The 17,096-nt window shown below is 38.5% G+C and overlaps 1 protein-coding gene across 19 annotated transcripts in view; it reads left to right on the top strand.

The window, feature by feature from the left end:
- The window catches only part of Nrx-1 (Neurexin 1), a 119,347-nt gene that overhangs the window by 67,295 nt on the left and 34,956 nt on the right, over positions 1–17,096 (top strand). For all 19 annotated transcript variants that reach the window (XR_010949063.1, XM_067762395.1, XM_067762394.1 and 16 more), the window contains 2 exons: positions 695–842; positions 4,247–5,004. Coding sequence is in view for 18 of the 19 variants with exons in the window: in XM_067762395.1 (XP_067618496.1) it covers positions 695–842; positions 4,247–5,004 (906 nt within the window). In the remaining variant the exon portion in view is untranslated. The remainder of the gene's footprint in view (positions 1–694; positions 843–4,246; positions 5,005–17,096) is intronic.

The following is a 17,096-nucleotide window of genomic DNA, read 5'->3' as shown; positions in this document are numbered from 1 at the left end:
AGAGTCGACAAAAATTAAAAAAAAAAATGAAATTTTGCAGGCTCGAAAAATATCGTTTTGGGTATGCGTAGTGGAACTTTTTTTCCCGAGCCCAAATCCTATCGAGAAATCGATGGCGCCATAACGGTTAATAAATCGACCCAGTCTAGTATGTATGTATATCTGCAGCTATACTTTTATACGTAATTATTTATGAGACTATCATCTACTCTATACTACTATGCAACTAACTTGTATGCCTCTCACAAAATCAAAGCAAAAAAAAATCAAAATATACATTAAAGCAATAATTAATCGTAAAATATTACATATATACTACATATTTACTTACTTCCATACATACATACATATACACGCTTCTCGTAATTCAAAATTATTGTAATGTGTTGTAATTTTAAGAAGACAATTTATTAGTAGATCGTAAAATCCTAACTGCCTTGAAACACACATACATATGTATATACAATTTATATATTGTATGTATATATAACAAATGTATATATGTACTATGTTGTAATTGCTTATTATAACATAATAGCAGGCATATACATACATACACATAACTAACCAACTAACAAGTAAATTACATAAGTATGCTGTAGCTGAAATTAATTATGTATGTACCTTAGGTGTACAATGTGCATGTGTGTTTTAGTATTTTTTTTATCTAGCTTAATTTGATATATTCTGACAGCGGAGACTATACTTGGTCGTCATAGCACCATAGAAATACGTTCCATTCATTTGGGTGGAATGTTTCATGCTGAAGAGGAAATACAGATGACATCGACAATGCCTAATTTCATCGGACAATTACAGGGATTCATTTTTAATGGACAAAGGTAATATTTAATTTTGGGTATATTTCATTTCATATTTATTTAGCATCAATTTCCTTACGTACCTGATTTTTACTTGAGGACTTCTAAATTCAAATTAGATTTTTTGTAAACTCAAATACGACATGGATATTGGGCGCACGGATAATGTTTAAGAAGTTATTAATAGTGCAACGAATTTTGGGCAATTCCGCTTAATCCAAACCTACTGCTAACGTTCGAATCGCTACAACTACTACTGAACTATTGAATTAATAACTCCAATATTCAATAATGCAAAATAGTCTTTTTAGACTACTTTGAGAGTACTTCACAATAACACTTATACTTCACAACCAATAGCGTGCTTAAATCAAAACTGATGCCTCAGCTTGGGCTGCTTTTATACTCTCGGTTTCCTTGTTCACCCATTTCTCCTAAGGTCTAGTAATCTCGCTAACTTCATGCTTGGTTACCAGCCATATACATGTATATTTGTAGTTTGTAGCCATATGCGTGTGTATATGTGAGTACTACTTCCCCTGATGATTACATGTGTTTATGAGTATCTCTCCGTTGCCTTGTAGGTTAGGTTAGGAAAATGATGATTGATTTGTTTACGTACACAAGTGTGGCAGCTTGCTTTATTGTTGTTGTGCCTTTATTTAATACCCGCTTAGTGATGTTAGCATCACTTAGTGATGCTGATATTCATCACAACAGTCCTTCAGCCAAGCAGTATAATCTCAAGATTGCTCCTGCTTATGTGTCACATCTCCACGTCCTGAATGGTATTCCGAGCTATTAGTAAATTCAAGAAAAACGACCGGCATAGGTATGTACAAGCTTTGTAAGAGCCCCTAAAACTTCATCATGTCACATTTCTTCTAATTGTAATCAACCAGGAGTAGTTATATCTTCAAATGTTTCCCACGCAAACCCGTAGTTTATTCCCAATGCTTACTTTGCATTAACCATAATGGCGTCCTGTAGCCCTTCTTCATCCGATGCGGATACACCTCAGAACATACCAAAACCTTTGTTGATTTGGTGTATTTCGTGCGTTCGAAACTTGTAGCGACTGCAGAAGTAAAATATCTAAGGGAACGTACCCAAATTACGTGACCCCTTTAGGCGGGAGGGGGGTTTCTTTAGTTATTACACCTGGTCACAGAGAGGAGGGGAGGGATTGAGACTTTGTCACGTAGTCAATAATCTCTAGAAAATCTTGCAATTTTTTTGTGGAATTTATTCCGCGTCACAAATTTCCATGAAAAAATCATCAGAAAAACGTGCACGGTAATGCAGTGGACGACGGGTCTCTCGTGCGACCTCTGCAGGTCCTCTCCAGGAGACCAAAAGAGATCTTACGTATCGTGGAGCAAAGCGCGCAGTGGATACATCGAGGCTGTCGACTAGGAAAAAATAATTACGTCTGAGGAAAATCTTGATGCCACTGCTCCCATAATCTGCAATGTATCCCAGTGGCTTGATGCTGGAAGCGTTATCGTTAAAGTTGAATTATATGAAAAGAAATAAAAAATAAAAATATATATATATAGTACCGGTGGTCACCGAGGAGGGGGAGAGGAATAAAAAGTTGTAGAAAATGGGTCACGTAGTTTGGGTACGTTCCCTAAAGTTATCCCCTTAACTCTTAGAGTGCGCCAAAGCCTACGGCATAACTTGTCCATTTTTCCTGGGAGGCCTGCCTCTATGCTCAAAACGGCAACCAAAATACCACCGCCTCCATAGCTCATCTTCTTTTTCACTTTGTGGTGGGTGCTTTGTACCAGCGATTTGTTTGGGTCTATCAACATCCACTCAGCTCCTGTTTCCATTTGCTACCTCCGCCACCCCTTTACAATTTGTGTTAGTGGTAGTCTTTGTTTTCGTCGTCTTCTTTGCCTCCGTCTCCAATTTATTATTTTCTTTATTTTTGTACTCGATATAGTTTGTATATACGTCTTAATATCAGTCTTATCCAAGAATTCGTCTCCTCCTTTGTTGTATATTTGACGAAAGAAAGACGATACTCTTGGCCTTCATCTTCACCATGTATTATATTGCTCTTGGTCTAGCTTTTAGTCTTAGTATTGGCCTTGGCCTTGCTCTTAGTCTTGGTCGTGGTGTTGGTAGTGGCCTTGGCTTTATAATTGTCTTTGGTTTGGTCTAGGTCTTGGTCTTGGTTTTGCTCTAGGTCTTGGCCGTGGTATTGGTCATGGTCTTGGTCTAGGTCTAGGTATTTGTCTTGGTCTGGGCGTTGGTCTTGGTCTTGGTCATGGACTTGGTCTTGGTCTTGGTATTTGTCTTGGTATCGGCGTCGGCCTTGGTCTTGGTTTTGGTATCTGTCGTGATCTTGGCCTTGGTCTTGGTATTTGTCTTGGTCTTGGCCTTGTTCTTGGTGTTGGTATTGATTCTTAATCTTAGGCATATTTTATTTGTCTATATGTATAGCTCCTGAAGTGCCAGGGAATTTCAAATTGTTTGACACTTGGTATACCCTAAAATGGGGAGAATCTCTCTCTTTGCACTTTCGAGCTGAAGTCACTTCATTCATTAGCAAAACGTGGTCAGGCAGACGAAGTAGCTGGATTTTAACTCCCTAAAATATGTAGATGTCTGTGAAAACAACACGCTGTCCGTCACTTGAGCTCTGCGGTGCTAATTAGCTGGTGGAAGTTGTTGCAAAGCCACATCATTCAATATTGTTATTATTAAGGCTTTTGCGGCATTAAGCAGCTCGGTTACCATTAGTGGCTTGTAGAGCTTGGCTCTTGTTGGTCGAGAGAGGACTTTATTTCTCATCGGCCAACTCAATAAAAAGTAGCAATCGTAGCGTTTAGCACAGTCTTCTCGTTGTGTTCGATCTCAATTTGGCTCTGTCGGTAGGTCTCTTCCCTTCTGGTGGTTTTTCATAGTCGTCGGAAACTATTTATTCATTGGTGATACGGAGTGGCGTAAAGATATGCATACTTTATATACATATTAATTGGCATTCTCAAATAGCAGATGTGAAAGCTGAAATTATTGGTTTACTGTCCCGATTGCCGCATTTAAACACCTACATTTCCTTTTATTTAAAGAAGATATACAGCTCTTAGGCTGGCGCTGATCTTGGCTGTAAGGGATAGTGATTCGTCCTTGTATTAGGCCCTTAAATTGTAATACTTCTAAAATAAAGGGAAGCATGTAGTTCGTATAGTGAGTTGCGCGTTTTTCGTTCGTGAGATACCTAAAGGATCTTTCTATGCCAGGACCTTGCTCTGAATTTGACTTTGAGAAGTCCTTTTTTAAACCATAATCGATGTAATTTCTAAGCCGATGGTATACCAGATAATTCTATTTATAGAATAAGGTCATAAGTTTAACAGTTCAAATAATCTTTCACACATACACACGCAAATACTTTCCCGTATAAATTTTAGATACATCGATATTGTAAAAAATTTGGGACCCGAATTATCGGCTTTGCCAAGCGCTACATTTAAGTTGACAGCTCGCTTTGTAAATTCACCACCCGGCAATCCCTACCATGCAGCTACCTTTCGCTCCAAACACTCGTACGTCGGCCTACCAATGCTCAAAGCATACTCAAGCGTTTCAGTTGATTTCCGTTTTAAAACTGTCGAGCCGAATGGCCTACTACTCTACAATGGTGGACGTCGTAATGATTTCATTGCTTTGGAATTGGTTAATGGTCATATACATTACACTTTCGATATTGGTGATGGACCGGTGACAATGCGTGATAAATCACGTATACATATGAATGATAATCGATGGCATCAAGTGAGCATTCGGCGGCCGGGTCCCAAAACGCATACACTCACTGTGGATGATTCATTTGAAATTGTGACATTAACTGGCAATAGCATGCATTTGGAACTTGCGGGCATACTTTATATTGGTGGCGTTTTCAAGGATATGTATGCAAAATTACCAGCATCTATTTCATCACGTTCCGGTTTTGAGGGTTGTCTTGCATCTCTGGATTTGGGAGATACATCACCTACGCTGACTAGTGATGCTGTAGTGCCGAGTTCTTTGGTGGTGTCGGGTTGTGAAGGTCCAACTAAATGTAGTCAGAATGCATGCGCCAATCGTGGTCTTTGTGTACAACAATGGAACGCTTATGTTTGTGAATGTGATATGACGTCGTATACCGGTCCGACTTGTTACGATGGTGAGTAGATTATCAACAATTACATATTAGCTTATGATATAAGGAATCTATAAATATTTTTGTTAGTCCGAAGGGGCATTTAATATTATACTGGGCGGGGCTATTGAGAGTCGTCAAGGGAGGTAGGAGTTCATTAACCAACTTCTGTGCAACATAAATCTCGCAGCAAGGCGAGGTTGGACCCCAATTGGGAGAGGAGTGTACAGATGCATGTCACAAGGGCTTCTATGTGTCTCAGAGTTGTGACAGTAAACGAGCTTATGGTGGCCATCGAAGCCAGTGGTTGCCCATTTTTAACTATACAGATGACCTGGGAATCCTGGTCAGCTGTGAACTTCTGGTTAACGGGCGCGATATTCTGCATTTGTATCAGGACACGATGAATATGCGAATCGTGGCATGAGGACTGACTGGTAAATCTTAGGAAAACTGGAGTAGTTCTTTTTGCGAGGGGATATTGAATGCCGAAATATCACCATATCCCGTTTCGAAAACGTTTTATCTCAGAAAACTTTCGAATAACGATCTATTTCTGAATTTGTTTCAAACTGCCATATATCAGAACTCGGTTGAAGAGTGGCCGATCTCAGAACTTTTTTGAAAAACTATCTCAGCTTGAATTCAATATATTTTGACATCAGCTGAGGCGTTTATGAGGTATGGCGTTCTTCAGCCGAGTTCTGAGATTTTTGAAAAATATTCTCAGGTAGGACGTTTTGTTGTTTTTGTTGTTGTTGCAGCATTTTAAATGTGGTGACACTAAAATTACAGCCCTTGGTTGAGAAAAAGCCCGAGCCGATCCAGTACATAGAGACGGCTGCCGTTGAAAGCGTATAGGGAGATAGGGCGCTTTCGAACTGACAACCGAGATAGATAAGGTCGCAGCTTTTAGCCCTACTTAGATTGTCAGAATAACGCTGGTGATATTTGATACGGCTAAAAATATAGGCATTGTACTGGAGAGGGGCTGCATTTCAAACTTAATAGTAAGGATAGTTCTAGGAAAGCCTTGGTTCCCTAGCACTGCTATAAGGAAGCCATTGGCAAGTTTTGAGGTGTTGTGTACTCGCTGTCTTTATTTTTCGAACTTTTTCCGTAAAGTCCACATATAACAGTAAAATCTGTATTTTTATTTTTTGAGTCCGATAAAACTAGTTAAAATCGGACTTTTAAAAATAAAAGTCCGGAAATAAAAGTTAAACCCGGCCTTTTATTTTTAAGGCCAAAATTAAAGTCCGGCTTGATAACAAAGAAACGGCTTATCCGAATTTAAAAAAAAAATGTATTTAAAACGAAACCGCTTATCTGAATTAAAAAAAAAACTTTATTTAAAAAAAGTTTTTTATTTCGGATAAGCCGTTTCTTTGTAATCAAGTCCGGCTTTAACTTTATTTCCGGACTTTTATTTTTAAAAGTCAGAGTTTAACTAGTTTTATCGGACTCAGGTATTAAAAATCCGAAAAAAATTTTTATCTTGATCCAAATATAGTAAAAGTCCAAAATTAATAGTTTTGCAAGGAATTATATTATAAAAGGAATAACAGTTTCTGCCCCTGGTTAAAAGCGATCCCCATTCTTTCAGCGTTCAGGCCAAGCAATGAGTGACCTGTGATTGAGGTTGTGATCATAAAGATTTCTTCCCTTGATCTATTAAGTAGCTCCTCTGTTCTTTTATTATCGTAATTTGGCCAAGTGTTCTTGGTTACCTTGCAGGTGTCTCAGGAGTACGAGTCGGAGATCGCTAGGTTATTGAATCTGCTTTGTATGTTTCTTTTTATTGATATAAGTGGACGATGCATCTATGTATATCACCTCGACAGCCTCGATCACTCTAGTGTTCGAAGCGGGAGCTGCCGCGATTGAGAATGCGATGGAAGGGATAATATCCAGCGCTACTACAAACATAACTAACATACTTGGCGCGATTTACCTCAAAGAAGATTTAGGCCCAGCTTCTCGTTCAATTTGCTTTCCATGGCAGAAATGAACTCGGAGTATTTGCCCAACCACTGCCGAGGTTCGGGTCTAATTGAAAAAAACTAATTTTTTAAATTTTTGATGCACCTTCGGCGTGGTAGACGGAGCACGTTACCACCACTATCACTCGAACAGACAAGCGCCAGGCTCTGAGCCGTTATGTGATACAAAGTGGCCTGGAAGTGTAACGGATATTGGCAGTAATTTTTATACTCAGTTGAGCAGAGCTCACAGAGTATATTAAGTTTGATTGGATAACGGTTGGTTGTATATATATAAAGGAATCGAGATAGATATAGACTTCCATATATCAAAATAATCAGGATCGAAAAAAAATTTGATTGAGCCATGTCCGTCCGTCCGTCCGTCCGTCCGTTAACACGATAACTTGAGTAAATTTTGAGGTATCTTGATGAAATTTGGTATGTAGGTTCCTGAGCACTCATCTCAGATCGCTATTTAAAATGAACGATATCGGACTATAACCACGCCCACTTTTTCGATATCGAAAATTTCGAAAAACCGAAAAAGTGCGATAACTCATTACAAAAGACAGATAAAGCGACGAAACTTGGTAGATGGGTTGACGTTATGACGCAGAATAGAAAATTAGTAAGATTTTGGACAATGGGCGTGGCACCGCCCACTTTTACAAGAAGGTAATTTAAAAGTTTTGCAAGCTGTAATTTGGCAGTCGTTGAAGATATCATGATGAAATTTGGCAGGAACGTTACTACTATTACTCTATATGTGCTAAATAAAAATTAGCAAAATTGGATGAAGAACACGCCCACTTTTTAAAAAAAAATTTTTTTAAATTCAAATTTTAACAAAAAATTTAATATCTTTACTGTATATAAGTAAATTAAGTCAAAATTCAACTCCAGTAATGATATGATGCAACAAAATACAAAAATAAAAGAAAATTTCAAAATGGGCGTGGCTCCGCCCATTTTCATTTAGTTTGTCTAGAATACTTTTATTGCCATAAGTTGAACAAAAATTTACCAATCCTTCTCAAATTTGGTAGGAGCATAGATTCTATGACGGTAACTGTTCTCTGTGAAAATGGGCGAAATCGGTGGAAGCCACGCCCAGTTTTTATACACAGTCCACCGTCTGTCCTTCCGCTCGGCCATTAACACAATAACTTGAGCAAAATCCGATATATCTTTACTAAACTTAGCCCACGTACTTACCTGAGCTCACTTTTTCTTGGTATAAAAAATGGGAGAAATCTGACCATAACCACGACCACTTTATCGATATCGAAAATTACGAAAAATGAAAAAAATGCCATAATTCTATACCAAATACGAAAAAAGGGATGAAACATGGTAACTGGATTGGTTTATTGACGCAAAATATAACTTTGGAAAAAACTTTGTAAAATGGGTGTGACACCTACCATATTAAGTAGAAGAAAATGAAAAAGTTCTACAAGGCGAAATCAACAGCCCTTGGAATCTTGGCAGGAATACTGTTAGTGGTATTGCATATATAAATAAATTAGCAGTACCCGACAGATGATTTTCTGGATCACCTGGTCCACATTTTGGTCGATATCGCGAGAACGCCTTCACATATACATCTAAGGGCCACTCGCTTTTAAAACCCTCATTAATACCTTTAATTTGATATCCATATCGTACAAAAACATACCAGAGTCACCCCTGTCCCACCCTAATGGCGATATCTCGAAAAGGCGTCCACCTATAGACCTAATGCCCCCTCCCTCTTAAAATGCTCAGTAACACCTTTCGTTTGATACCCATATCGTACAAACATTTGTCATGTAGTAGTTTTCGCACTTACCTTACCACATACCTATTCACGTATAAAATAAAGTAACACTGAATTCATGGATGGCTACGCATGTAAGCGTGGATAATATTAGTTTGCGTTTTTAATTAACGTTTAAAAGAATTCACAGAGTTTAATGAATAATATTTTAATCAAATATATGTTTATTGAAAATGTATGATCGTTGATTGCTGAAAGTTCAACTGTTCTTCACGGCGGCTACTACACGACTCTCCTTTCGTTTTTGTACATCAACGACAGTTGTAGCGTATGTAGGGTTGTCTTAAGTTTAGATCAGGTTCGTATTGCAATGGCATTTTTAGTGTTGGATAGAGGTTACGTGACAGCTCGGCCTTTCCTGACTAGATATCGGCCTCGATGTCTTCGTCGCTTGAATCGTCGATATCTAATTCTGGGCAAGTGCTACACCACGGTTTGATTTTATCGACGGTGTATACTGAACAGAATTTCTTTGACGTGACTTGATAACCAGGTATATCTTCGATGAGGTATCTATCGTTGCCCAAAACTTTTCGAATAATATAGGGGCCACGATACTTCGGCTCCAGTTTTCGTGATTCGCCTACAGACGATGGTTCGTTCTCAATGACGACGAGATCGTTTTCGACGTATATTTTCGGTGTTGCATGTTTTCGATCAAATCTCTGCTTCCACTTTTCATGTTCGTTGTTTATATTAATTGCGGCTTGTTCGTGCTTATCGGTGATTGTCGTTGTTGGTTTTGTTTCTATATCATCCTGAATTGCGGCTATAATTTGATTCTGGATAACATCTCGAAGGTTGAAGTCAAATACAAGTTGATTCGGGGTAAAACCCGTTGTTGAATTTTTCTGGGAATTTACGGACCATTGCAGGTTTCGGAGCGTTAAATCCCAGTCTTTAGGCTCTTCTGTTGTTGTTCGTATAAATGAAAGTATAAGCTGGTTGGCGCGCTCCACCTGACCGTTTGCTCTTGGAGTGCGCACTGCGGTTTTTATATGTTGTATGTTGTTATTGTCGCAATAAGACTCAAATGCTTTGGACGTGAACGCCGTACCCCTATCAGATACGATCTGCGATGGAAGTCCAAAGTAACTAGTCATTTCGTTGAGTGTTTTAAGTACGTGAATCGTTTTTGTATCTCGAACAGCTTTAACTATGAGAAATTTACTAAATGAATCGGAAATCGCGAGTACGTAGCAATTTCCACGTTTACTTTTCACAAATGGACCCATGTGGTCGATATGTATTCGATAAAAAGGAATAGGTTTAACTTCGCTGTAATGGAGACTACCTTCGGTTTTTCCTGAGCGTTGTTTCTTATAGCAGCAATCGACACATGCGGAAATATATTGCTTTACATATTTTCGCATTTGCGGAAACCAATACGCCTGCTTAAGGCGCTCTAACGTTTTTCTACTGCTTGGTGCCCTACTTTGTCATGACAGTATTGTAATATAAGCCACCGTACAGCTTTTGGCACTACAAACTTAAGTCCGTCTGGCTGTTTTCGGTAAAGTCGATGATTTTGAAGTTGATATTCTAGTTTAATTTGATTCGCTTCAGCAGCTTTATTTGTACCGTTCAACACAGATATAATGTTGTGCAATTTTTCATCCTGTAATTGCATCGTTAGCAACCAATCCTCCACGTTTGCGGTTACTTTCAGTACTAACCCGGCTGGTTCAATTTCCCTACTGGGTTCGTTTGGCATGCGGCTAAGCGCATCAACATGTTGAAGTCGAGAACCCTGACGATGAACACATTCGAAATCGTATTCAAGTAGCTTAAGCCACCATCGAGCAATTTTTGGCTTAAGCTCCTTGTTTTCTTTAACGTGTGCAATAGCAGAGCAATCTGTTACTACACGGAAACGCTTACCTAATAGGTATATTCGGAATCGCTCTAAAGTTTCTACAACAGCTAGAACTTCGAGTTCATAGCTGTGACATTTACTTTCGCTAGCGGTACAATGACGACTATAATAAAAAACTGGTTTCCAATTTTTCCCGTCTGACGACTGCAATAACACGCCTGCAAGCCCTACGCTGCTTGCATCTGTATGAACTTCATGTTGAGAATTAATGTCGTATAATGCGAGGATAGGCTCAGCTGCTAATATTTTAATGAGCGTCGTGAACGCGTTTTGTGGGTTTTCCCCCCAGACAAAATTGTAAACATTTTCTTTGTGCAAAAGTTTTGTTAAAGGTTTAGCGATTAGGGAATAGTTTTCAACAAACTTACGGAAGAATCCTGTAAGGCCAAGGAATCTTCTTACTTCTGTTATATTTTTGGGTTTCGGAAAATTTAATATAGCGTTAATTTTTGTCTTACCCGGTGTGATTCCATTTTCATCTATAACATGTCCCAAATGCTCGATTTTCTTTTCTAAAAATTTGCATTTGTCGATGCGTAACGTGAGATTTGCTTCTCTTAACAAAATAAAAAATTTTCGCAATCGATTTAGTCCTTCTTCAACCGTTTTGCTCGGTATTATCACGTCATCTAAATACACAAGCACTTCGTTTGCTGGCATTTTCGACACTATATTGTTCATTATGCACTGAAACACAGCTGGCGCATTGACGAGACCAAAGGGCATTCTATTAAATTCATAATGTCCCTCTGTAGTAACAAACGCGGTAAATTTTTTTGAATTTTCTTCAATTTCGATCTGGTGGTACCCCATTCTTAAATCGAGGGTTGTGAAATATGTATTACCGGCTAACTGAGCAAACTGCTCTTCCATGTTCGGCATGGGAAACGGTTGTTTAATGGTTATTTTATTTAAACATCTATAATCAATGCATAACCGATGATCACCACTCTTCTTGTCAACGAGCACGACCGGTGAAGAGTATGGCGATTCACTTTGACGTATAATATCGTTTTCGAGTAATTCCGAGATTATTTTCGTAATTATAGGTCTTTTCGCGAACCGCACGCGATACGGTTTGAGACATATAGGTACGTCAGTATTCAATTTAATACTCATTTTGGCAATAGCACATTTTCCTATTTCGGAAACATTATTCGCGAATACATCGCCGTAATTTTTTATCAGTTTATCAAGCGTTTTACGTTCATTTTCGTTTAAATCGCCGCACGCGTTAATCAATTGTATACGTTCAATTGTACATTTGTCACCTTCGACAACTAATCGTTTATCAGCGCGACATAAAACATCTTTACCCAAAAGCACATTTTCTTTAATTAAATTATCGTCAACTATTAGTAAGTCAGAAACAATTTTATTGTTGTCGATCACAAGAGGAACTCTTACTTTTCCCGAGCAAACGTATTCACCACCCGCAAAACCGTGTAGTTTGGTGTTATATTCTTCACACACTCCTACTTCTTCGGCGAATGATTTTTTTATTAGAGTACATGTACTACCCGGATCCACGATGGATTTCGTTTCCTGTCCGTTTACTAAAATAATTTTTATGATATTTTCAGATTTTTCACACCGCATTGTATTTTCTAAAATTTTATTTATATCTTTTGCCTTTGATGGACACTTATCGGTGGTATGCGACGTACGATTGCAATTAGCACAACGTGGCTTTTTCTGCGGCTCTGGACAATTAGTAGAATAATGCCCGAATTTTGCACAATTATAGCACTTTACATTTTCCAATGCTACCTTTACACGCGGCGTTGTCTTTTGTTTGTTTTCGTTTATATTCGATTCACGCGTATTCGTATTATTTCGCGCCAGTTGCACAAAGTTTTTCGTTTTCTTTTCAATTGTCTTCGGTTCATTATAAATGCAATAGCTTACTATATCACGGAGTAAGTCTTGACAACACTTATATTCGTTAGATATTTTTCTCTTTAAATCGATATCGTTAATCCCATTAACAATATGGCGCACAATACAGGGCTCCGGTAGTCCACCTTTTGTACCGAGCGCCAACATTCGATAATAATATTCCGTCGGTGTCTCCGCGTTTTGACGTTTCGTTTGAGACATTTTTAAATGCACGTCGGCTTCGTTGTCGATATGCGGAAAATCTAATAAAAACTTGTTCACAAATTGTGGCCACGAAACAAAAACGCATTGTTGCGCGTCGATCCACAATTTGGCTGAACCACGCATTTTTTGTTGTAATGCAAAAAGTAAAACACTTTCATTCCATTGGTACGTTTCTTTTAATAGTTCTACACGTTTAACAAATTGTCGCGAATTCAACGATTTATCTGAAGTCGGATCAAAAATTGGCAACAGCTCAATTATGTCACGAATATGACTTTGATAAGGCTAATTATTATATAAACCGGGAGTGTAATGCCCATAAGCATATGGCACATTTTGTGGTGGCACAGCATTACGCACGTTGCTGTATGACACTGGCACACTGGTATATATTGCATTATTTCGTATATTTTGATTTGGCACAGCACTTGTTGCATAACCCGTATTTGCCGATTCCCATTGCGAAGGAATGGCTTGTGAGGTACGTGGTGGTATATAATTTGACGCGGTAGTGTACACTGCTGGTACAGGAGTCGACGATATTATACCAGGCATGCTTAACCAACGAAACGATATCATTTCGTTACGATAATCAACGTTAATAAACGAAACGAAGTCATTTCGTTTCGTTTATTAACGTTAAGATCGTCAAATTAACGAAATGATTTCGTTTCGTTTTCTGCCATATCAAAACGAAAGCAAATCGTTTATGTTGATTATTAATTTCAAACTATGCTGGCAAAGCTGATTGATGGCGGAGTCATTAAAGGTGAAAGCATTAGCCAAGCTGATTGCAACTTTTCTCATGAATTTTGACAGTACAAACATTTCTCAGAGTATTTTTGACATTACCACCAACGAATTACACAAACAAATTACATAGAGTTTGTGTGTGTATGTGCGCTCGTTGTTGCCACCTTACGGCTTCACCATGGCTATAGCATTGCCAGCACAATTCAAACATAAAGTATCACGTTTTTGTTAACGTTTTTAACGTTAACGAAAGCTTTTCGTTTCGGTTAAAAACGAGATACAATTTATCTTGATAATTTCTTTATCGATAATATTTCGAAGTGCTTCAACGGAAACGGTGGAAATTTTTTGATAAACGATTAGCTTAACGTTAAGGTGCATCCCTGTATTATACGCTCCAAATTTCTTGACACGGCGTTCGGTCTTGGAGTTGATAATTGCAAATGCAATTCCGCTATTGTCCTTTCTAAATTAGAAACGCGCTGTATTACCGAGAAATCGTTTTGCATTAACGTTTCTTCATCGCTTTCATTATTTTCACCATTCATATGCTGCATTAAACGTCCTAACAATTCGTTTTTCCGTCCGGACGTAGACAAACCAAATTTTTTACATTCGTTTTTCAATTCTTGCACCTTCATTTTTCGTAAAGACATTTTGCACTTTTGTTTTGATTATTATAATACGTAAAATCAACCCCTTTCAATCGTGGTAGCTAATGCACTTATTAAACAGAGTGAACACTATTACTCTGATAATCAATTTCCCTTTTTAGTTTTGTTTCGTTTGTTTTTCTTATTCGCACAAAATCTAATTAGAATTTTGTCTTTCATATGAGAATGTAAAAGAGATCGCAAGCTTTTACTTCAGTTTTATCGTTTGCTTTTAACTTCGTTCGCACAAAAGCACTATTATGTTCTGTCTAACTTATTTTAACTTGTTGAGAGTGTAAAAGAGATCGCAAGCTTTTACTTTACTTTCGTCGTTTGCTTTAAGTTCATTCGTACAAAAGCACTATTTTGTTTTCTCTAACTTATTTTAGCGTGTGGTATAACGTGTGGTAAGGTCGTCTTTTTTCTTTACATGCATTTATTTATTATGCACGAATATGCGTGTAGTGAAAATTTGTTTAAATTAACCGATTTAACTTTGACCAAATTCGTTTTGTAGCTTAAACGCTGCTACTTCCAAAAGTTCGGATACATACCGACGTTATTTCAAATCGCGCACAACAAAACTGCATTCGCGATGGACAAAGCGTATGCCCACAACAGCATAAATATACGATTTGAAACGTTTTTTTTGCAAGTCTCACATGCAAACGTTCATGGGAGTCTCAATCACAAATACATATGTATATACGTACATATGTATATTCGTTTTAAAGCATTTCGCACATGCTTAACGTTTGTACATATAATCTTATATATGCAATTATCGGACTTTTCACTACAGCACTTCACTTCACTTATACGAAAAGCATTTTTTCTTATTTTCTTAAACGTTTGCGTTTGAAGGGGAGTTCGATCCCTACTTCTGAATAATTGTCATGTAGTAGTTTTCGCACTTACCTTACCACATACCTATTCACGTATTAAAATAAAGTAACACTGAATTCATGGATGGCTACGCATGTAAGCGTGGATAATATTAGTTTGCGTTTTTAATTAACGTTTAAAAGAATTCACAGAGTTTAATGAATAATATTTTAGTCAAATATATGTTTATTGAAAATGTATGATCGTTGATTGCTGAAGGTTCAACTTTTCTTCACGGCGGCTACTACACGACTCTCCTTTCGTTTTTGTACATCAACGACAGTTGTAGCGTATGTAGGGTTGTCTTAAGTTTAGATCAGGGTCGTATTACAATGGCATTTTTAGTGTTGGATAGAGGTTACGTGACACATTCTAGAGTCACCCCTGGCCCACCCTAAAGGCGATATCTCGAAAAGGCGTCCACCTATAGACCTAGTGTCCACTCCCTCTTAAAATGCTCAGTAACACCTTTCGTTTGATACCCATATCGTACAAACATTCTAGAGTCACCCCTGGCCCACCCTAATGGCGATATCTTGAAAAGGCGTCCACCTATAGACCTAATGCCCACTCCCTCTTAAAATGCTCAGTAACAGCTTTCGTTTGATACCCATATCGTACAAACATTCTAGAGTCACACCTGGCCCACCCTAATGGCGATATCTCGAAAAGGCGTCCACCTATAGAACTAAGGATTACTCCCTTTTAAAGTACTCATTACCACCTTTCATTTGATACCCATATCGTACAAACACATTCTAGAGTCACCCTGGCCCACCCTAATGGCGATATCTCGAAAAGGCGTCCACCTATAGACCTAATGCCCACTCCCTCTTAAAATGCTCAGTAACACCTTTCGTTTGATACCCATACCGTACAAACATTCTAGAGTCACCCTTGGTCCAGCTTTATGGCGATATCTCGAAAAGGCGTCCACCTACAGAACTAAGGATTACTCCCTTTTAAAATACTCATTACCACCTTTCATTTGATACCCATATCGTACAAACACATTCTAGAGTCACCCTGGCCCACCCCAATGGCGATATCTCGAAAAGGCGTCCACCTATAGACCTAATGCCCACTCCCTCTTAAAATGCTCAGTAACACCTTTCGTTTGATACCCATATCGTACAAACATTCTAGAGTCACCCTTGGTCCACCTTTATGGCGATATCTCGAAAAGGCGTCCACCTGTAGAACTAAGGATTACTCCCTTTTAAAATACTCATTACCACCTTTCATTTGATACCCATATCGTACAAACACATTCTAGAGTCACCCCTGGCCCACCCTAATGGCGATATCTCGAAAAGGCGTCCACCTATAGACCTAATGCCCACTCCCTCTTAAAATGCTCAGTAACACCTTTCGTTTGATGCACATATCGTACAAACACATTCTAGAGTCACCCCTGGCCCACCCTAATGACGATATCTCGAAAAGGCGTCCACCTATAGACCTCATGCCCACTCCCTCTTAAAATGCTCAGTAACACCTTTCGTTTGATACCCATACCGTACAAACATTCTAGAGTCACCCCTGGCCCACCCTAATGGCGATATCTCGAAAAGGCGTCCACCTATAGACCTAATGCCCACTCCCTCTTAAAATGCTCAGTAACACCTTTCATTTGATTCCCATATCGTACAAACACATTCTAGAGACACCCCTGGTCCACCTTTATGGCGATATCTCGAAACGGCGTCCACCTATGGAACTAAGGATCACTCCTTTTCAAAATACTCATTAACAGCTTTCATTTGATACCCATATCGTACAAACACATTATAGAATCACCCCTGGTCCACCTTAATGGGGACATCTCGAAAAGGCGTCCACCGATAGACCTAAGGCCCACTCCCTCTTAAAATGCTCAGTAACACCTTTCGTTTGATACCCATATCGTACAAACAAATTCTAGAGTCAGCCCTGGTCTACCTTTATGGCGATATCCCTAAATGGCGTTCATCCATAGAACTATGGCCTACTCTCTCTTAAAATACTCTTTAATACCTTTCATTTGATACACATGTTATATA

The sequence above is a fragment of the Eurosta solidaginis genome, chromosome 1, assembly GCF_040869045.1.
Source record: "Eurosta solidaginis isolate ZX-2024a chromosome 1, ASM4086904v1, whole genome shotgun sequence".
Taxonomy (NCBI): Eukaryota; Metazoa; Arthropoda; class Insecta; order Diptera; family Tephritidae; genus Eurosta; species Eurosta solidaginis.
This window is presented reverse-complemented; position numbering and strand designations above follow the sequence as displayed.